This window comes from Engystomops pustulosus, chromosome 4 (assembly GCF_040894005.1).
Source record: "Engystomops pustulosus chromosome 4, aEngPut4.maternal, whole genome shotgun sequence".
NCBI lineage: Eukaryota > Metazoa > Chordata > Amphibia > Anura > Leptodactylidae > Engystomops > Engystomops pustulosus.
In genome coordinates, this window is record NC_092414.1 from 14349834 (window position 1) to 14357168 (window position 7335).

Here is a 7335-nt window from a genome sequence, read left to right on the forward strand (position 1 = left end):
GCATATGAACTTTATTTATTTTGGACTCATATTCCCGGCAGGTCTGTTGTAGGTATAAGGTCCATGAGGATCAGGTTTCTAGAACTTTTTGTTTTTGTTATTTCTTCTCTCATCTCCAAATTAGTTTTAAAATTCTAAATAAATAATTATCAAAAGAAAAAATAAATATCCAAACATGACATTCAGAGGACTAAAAACTTATTACTGCTCAGCCGCACCCTGAATACAAAGAGTTAATCCCGCCCTCTTATCTCTGCGCGTCATTCTCAAGAATTGTAGTTTCGTTTCTCTCTTCCTCCTCTGTCAGCCATGGCGTCTGCCGACCTGAGAGAGGAGCTGGACTGCTCCATCTGTCTGACCACTTATACCGATCCTGTAATGCTGAGATGTGGACACAACTTCTGCCGGGTCTGTATTGATCAGCACCTGAATAGACAAGACGGGTCTGGAGGTTATTCCTGTCCTGAATGTAGAGAAGAGTTTCAGGAGCGGCCGGCACTGATGAGGAACTTTACTCTGAGGAAGAAAATGGAGAATTTACTGACTACTCAACCAACACCGAGAGAAACCGGGATCTTCTGCACTTACTGTGTGGACTCTCCTGTACCTGCTGTGAGGTCCTGTCTGATGTGTGAGGCTTCTCTGTGTGATAAACACCTGAAAGTTCACAGCAAGTCACCAGAACACGTCTTATCTGACCCCAGCACTTCCCTGGAGAACCGGAAATGTTCTGTCCATAAGGAAGTGTTAAAGTATTACTGTACTAAGGAGAACATCTGTATCTGTGTGTCCTGTGGTATAACTGGAGAACATAATGGACATAACATGGAGTCACTGGATGAGGCTTCTAAAAAGAAGAAGAAGAAACTGAGAAATGTTCTTCAGAAACTGATGACAAAGAGGAAGGAGACTGAGGAAAGAGTCCAGAGTGTGGAGAAGAGGTGGAGAAAAGCTCAAGAAAAAGCATCTGGAGAAGCTGAGAGAGTCACTGCCCTGTTTATAGACCTCAGGAGACGACTGGACGACCTGGAGAAGAGGGTCCTGAGTGACATCTCCAGGCAGGAGAAGGAAAAGTCCCTCTCACTGTCTGCTCTGATCCAGAAGCTGGAGATACAGAAGGACGAGCTGTCCAGGAAGATGAGGCACATTGAGGAGCTGTGTAACATGACTGATCCACTGACTGTGTTACAGGAACCAGACACAGGTGACTTGTGTGATCCTGAGGAGGGGGGAGGTGATGAGGACACAGGGGGACATGATGGAGGTGATGAGGACACAGGGGGACATGATAACCAGCGCCATGATGTAGATGATCTGGATGTGACTGTGATCTCAGACACATTACACACATTATGTGACATAATATCAGGTATAAGGAGCGGGATCTATGTGGAGGGTCCTGGAGACATATTACTGGATGTAAACACGGCTCATAATAATCTCCATATATCAGACGACCTGAAAACTGCAACCTGGACACAAGAGAAGCAGAATCGTCCAGAAACAGCAGAGAGATTCCAGTATTATCCTCAGGTGATGAACAGCCGGAGATTTACCTCAGGACGACATTACTGGGATGTGGAGGGCAGGAGATCAGGGAGGTGGATGGTCGGGATGTGTTATCCCAGTATAGACAGGACGGGAGATCAGTCAGGTATTGGATATAATAACAAGTCCTGGTGTTTGAGGAGATATAATAATGATAAGTATTATGTGACACATGACAGTAATGAGATCCAGTTACCTGACAATATCTCCAGTGATAGAGTCCGGATCTGTCTGGATTATGAGGCGGGGGAGTTGTCCTTCTATGAGCTGTGTGACCCCATCAGACACTTACACACCTTCACCACCACCTTCACCGAGCCCCTTCATGCTGCATTATGTGTATGGGAAGGTTCTATAAAGATATTAGGGGGAGGCAGGAAGTGGGAGAAACCATCATAAAATGTGTCTCTGGTTCTACATTATTTCCTTATTTTCTTGTTGATCAATAAACGTCTATAAATTCTGTATAAAGATTGTCCAGTCCTTCATCACTTCCTCACAGCAAGTTCCTGAGAGAAAACTGGTGAAAATAGATCTCTGCTTGCTGTCATTCTATAGAAGCCTCATTGTTTATTTCCTGAGGGGATAAACCGGTTCCTGGTCATGTGATGTCACACAGGTGCACAGCTCGATACAGATATCAGAACTGTGTGTTATAACTGTGTGACATCACATGACCAGGGATATAACAAGCCGTGCACCTGTGTGACATCACATGACCAGGGATATAACAAGCCGTGCACCTGTGTGACATCACATGACCAGGGATATAACAAGCTGTGCACCTGTATGACATCACATGACCAGAGATATAACAAGCCGTGCACCTGTGTGACATCACATGACCAGGGATATAACAAGCCGTGCACCTGTGTGACATCACATGACCAGGGATATAACAAGCTGTGCACCTGTGTGACATCACATGACCAGGGATATATAACGAGAATACTGAATGACCATAAGCAGAGTTCTAGAAGACGATGAAGAAGTGATACAGATAGTATGAGAGGGACAGGAATTCCAGGATTTTTAATTGTCACTTTTTCTCCTTCTGTTTTGAAAATTTGTTGGGAAGCATTTCCTATAGCCTGCGGGGGAGGGAGGTCCTATCATACACCTGGGGGCGGAGCCTCTAGTATATCAGGCCTATCATACATCTGGGGGCGGAGCCTCTAGTATATCAGGCCTATCATGCATCTGGGGGCGGAGCCTCTAGTATATCAGGCCTATCATGCATCTGGGGGCGGAGCCTCTAGTATATCAGGCCTATCATGCATCTGGGGGCGGAGCCTCTAGTATATCAGGCCCATCATGCATCTGGGGGCGGAGCCTCTAGTTTATCAGGCCTATCATGCATCTGGGGGCGGAGCCTCTAGTATATCAGGCTTATCACACACCTGGGGGAAGAGCTCAGCTCCATGTAATGACAGCTTATATACAGCAACTCAGCTCTATGTAATGGAAGCTTAGATACAGCAGCTCAGCTCTATGTAATGACAGCTTAGATACAGCAACTCAGCTCTATGTAATGGAAGCTTAGATACAGCAGCTCAGATCTATGTAATGGCAGCTTAGATACAGCAGCTCTTTGTAATGGAAGCTCACATACAGTTGCTGAGCTGTGTGTGATGGCAGCTTAGATACAGCAGTTCTATTTAATGGCAGCTTAGATACAGCAACTCTATGTAATGGCAGCTTAGATACAGTGACACAGATCTTCTTAATGGAAGCTTAGATACAGCAGCTCAGATCTATGCAATGGCAGCATAGATACAGCAGCTCGTTGTAATGGCAGCTCAGATACAGTAGCTTTATGAAATGACAGCTTAGATACAGCAGATCTATGTAATGGATGCTTAGATACAGCAGCTCAGTTCTATGTAATGGCAGCTTAGATACAGCAGGTCAGCTCTATGTAATGGCAGCTTAGATGCAGCAGCTAAGCTTTATAGAATGGCAGCTTAGATACAGCAGCTCTATATAATGGCAGCTTAGATACAGCAGCTCTTTGTAATAAAAGCTTAGATACAGCAACTCTATGTAATGACAGCTTAGATACAGTGACACAGCTCTATTTAATGGAAGCTTAGATACAGCAGCTCAGTTCTATGTAATGGCAGTTTAGATACAGAAGCTCTATGTAATGGTAGCTTAGATACAGCAGCTTTTTGTAATGGCAGCTTAGATACAGCAGCTCTTTGTAATGGCAGCTTAGATACAGCAGCTCTTTGTAATGGCAGCATAGATACAGCAGCTCTTTGTAATGGCAGCATAGATACAGCAGCTCTTTGTAATGGCAGCATAGATACAGCAGCTCTTTGTAATGGCAGCTTAGATACAGCAGCTCTAGGTAATGTCAGCTCAGATACAGCAGCTCTTTGTAATGGCAGCTCAGATACAGCAGCTCTTTGTAATGGCAGCTTAGATACAGCAGCTCTTTGTAATGGCAGCTTAGATACAGCAGCTCTTTGTAATGGCAGCTTAGATACAGCAGTGCTATTTAATGGCAGCTTAGATACAGCAGCTCTATGTTTTGGCAGCTTAGATACAAAAGCTCTATGTAATGGCAGATTAGATACAGCAGCTCAGCTCTATGCAATGGCAGCTTAGATAAAGCAGCTCTATGTAATAGCAGCTTAGATACAGCAGCTCTATGTAATGGCAGCTTAGACACAGCAGCTCTATGTAATGACAATTTAGATACATCAACTCTATGTAATGGCAGCTTAGATATAGCAACTCAGCTCTGTGTAATGGCAGTTTAGATACAGCAGCTCTATGTAATGGCAGCTTAGATACAGCAGCTCTAGGTAATGGCAGCTTAGATACAGCAACTAAGCTCTATGTTATGGCAGCTTAGATACAGCAGCTCTAGGTAATGACAGCTTAGATACAGCAGCTCTAGGTAATGGCAGCTTAGATACAGCAGCTCTAGGTAATGGCAGCTTAGATACAGCAGCTCTAGGTAATGGCAGCTTAGATACAGCAGCTCTAGGTAATGGCAGCTTAGATACAGCAGCTCTAGGTAATGGCAGCTTAGATACAGCAGCTCTAGGTAATGGCAGCTTAGATACAGCAGCTCTAGGTAATGGCAGCTTAGATACAGCAGCTCTAGGTAATGGCAGCTTAGATACAGCAGCTCTAGGTAATGTCAGCTCAGATACAGCGGCTCTATGTAATGGCAGCTTAGATAAAGCAACTAAGCTCTATGTTATGGCAGCTTAGATACAGCAGCTCTATGTAATGGTAGCTTAGATACAGTAGCTCTATGTTATATAGGTTCAATAAACTTTATTGCATGCAAGCAAAAAGCCTACAAGTCAGGCACATGTTCGGGTCGCAGCCCCATACTTAGTTACGTCACGACTTTATATGCATGTAGGTCTTAAGCTCAGCAAGGCAAACATAAACATACCTAAAATTCGAACAACCAGTTAAAAGTGAAAAAGAAAGGGGGGGGGGTGAAGAATAGGGGGAGGCAAGGAAAAGAAAAGGAAAAAAAGGAGGAGGGGGGACAGAGGTTTGATCACTACATCTCAAGGGTGGGAAGGTGCCCACCGTTGTTGGGTTGTTATATCCTACTGTTAAGCCCCCTGAGTCCAAGGGAGTAGAGCGGGTGAATTCCTGAACGTCTCCCATTTGTACCAAGTTTTATGGAAAACATCATACTGGTTGTTATCTAATGCTCTCAATTCTTCCATACGTCTGAGACGATCCATCTCTTCCACCCATAATAATCTGGTAGGTGGGGAGGTGGATTTCCACAACCTAGGAATACCGAGTCTCATTGCCACAATAAAGTGACATAAGAGACCCTTTTTGATATCTTTAACCCCTAGGCGCACCAGGACGTTATAGTACGTCCCCGGGGCTAGATGCTTAGCGCACGGGGACGTTCTATAACGTCCTGCTTCTGGCACCGGCTCACGAACGGAGCCGGTACCAGAAGCAGCGGCTGTCAGCTGTCTAGTACAGCTGACAGCCTGCGCTAACACCCGCGATCGGAGCCGGCTCCGATCGCGGGTGTTAACCCCTTACACGCCGCGGTCAAACATGACTGCGGCGTGTAAGTGTGTTTGAGCTGTGGATCGGATCCCCCGTGCCGCTTACCGGGGGATCCGATCCACTTCTGGGCAGCTCCGAGGACTGGCATGTGCCCCGGAGCTGCCCGGTCACCATGGCAGCCAGACCCCTTCCGGGTCTGGCTGTAAACTGTCTGAGCATGCGCAAGCTTGCTCAGACAGTTTACACTGCTCTACAATAAAATAGTATTGTAGAGCAGTGTATTGAACTTAAACCAGTGATCAGAGAATCAGAGCATCACTGGTTCAAGTTCAAGTATGTATAATTAAAAAAAAGTCAAAAACACTAAAGTTAACACATTAGAATAAATAAAAAATAAATACATAAAAATATAAGCCCCTAAAATGTCACTTTCCCATAAAAAAACTTAATAAAGTATAAAAAACAAAAACACAAAAAAACCCTGCATATTTGGTATTGCCGCGTCCGTAACAATCTGCATAATAAAACAGAATTGTTACTGGACCCGCACGGTAAACGCCGGAGGAAAAAAACGCAAAAAACATTCCGAAAAAAGATAATTTTTAATTAATACCCTATAAAAAATGCTCTAAAAAGTGATTTAAAAAATGTTATGCACTCCAAAATAAGCCCACTAAAAAGAACAACTGTTCTCGCAAAAAATAAGCCCCTAACAAGATTTATCTGCCAAAAAATAAAAAAGTTATGCATATAAAAAGATGGTGATGCTAAAATGAATAAGATTTTCTCCAAATTAGTTTTTATTCAGTACAATTGAATAAAATACACAAAACCCCCACATATTTGGTATCCCTGCGTCCGTAACAATCTGCATAATAAAACAGAATCGTTATTAGATCCGCAAAGTTAACCCCGTAAAAAACAAAACAAAAAAAAGCTCCAGAAAAAAGATCATTTTCAATTAATACCCTATAAAAATGCTCTAAAAAGGGATTTAAAAAATGTTATGCACTCTAAAATAAGACCACTAAAAAGAACAATCCTTCTCGCAAAAAATAAACCATTAAACAGATTTGTGAGGCGAAAAATAAAAAAGTTATGCATATGAAAGACGGTGATGCTAAAAGTAACAACATTTTTGCCAAATTACTTTTTATGCACTAAAAATGGGAAAAAAATAAAAAATCTATATAAATGAGGTCTTTTTGTAATCGTGGCGACCCATAGAATAAAAATAATATACTATTTTTATGGTATGGTAAACAGCCAAAAAAAAAAACCCATAAAAATCTTCCTGAAAAGTGATGATTTTCATTTCCTCCACCAACAAAGAGTTAATAAAATCTCACCAATTAGCCTATAGATTCCCCCAAATTACGTACCAGAAAAGTGCATCTCATGTGGCAAAAGAAATAAGCCCCTATAGGTCCACATTAAAAAAAGAAAAAAATTATAGCCTGTACAATGTGACATAGCAAATCTGCTCTGGATGGCGCCTCCTTCCCTCCTATGCCCGGCCGTGCGCCCATACAGCAGGTTACCACCACATATAGGGTATCGGTGTACTCGGGAGAAATTGGGTAACAAACTTTGTGGAGCCTTTATTCATTTAATCCATTGTAAATGTTTAATTTTCCACCCAAAATGAGTGTATTGTGAAAAAATATTACAATTTGCAGACTGCACCTCCATTTTGTTTTAACCCCTATAAAACACGTAAAGCGTTAACAAACTTCTTAAAAGTGGTTTTTCATACGTTGAGGGGTGTAGTTTCCATAA

General features: G+C 42.7%; 1 protein-coding gene across 2 annotated transcripts; it reads left to right on the forward strand.

The window, feature by feature from the left end:
* The first annotated feature begins 272 nt into the window (after nt 1-272).
* Nucleotides 273-2010, forward strand: LOC140126114 (E3 ubiquitin-protein ligase TRIM39-like). 2 transcript variants are annotated; one of them, XM_072145228.1, is made up of 2 exons: nt 273-1234; nt 1265-2010. In XM_072145228.1, exons 1-2 carry the CDS (start codon nt 310-312, stop codon nt 1945-1947), a joined length of 1608 nt encoding a protein of 535 aa, XP_072001329.1. In that variant the 5' UTR covers nt 273-309; the 3' UTR covers nt 1948-2010. The 2 variants fall into 2 exon arrangements, with proteins under 2 accessions (XP_072001329.1, XP_072001328.1); XM_072145227.1 differs by having other exon boundaries at nt 273-2010.
* Nucleotides 2011-7335: the final 5325 nt, after the last annotated feature.

Excerpts from the sequence above, each read along its gene's own strand:
- LOC140126114 (XM_072145227.1), top strand. The coding sequence starts at position 310 with ATGGCGTCTGCCGACCTGAGAGAGGAGCTGGACTGCTCCATCTGTCTG.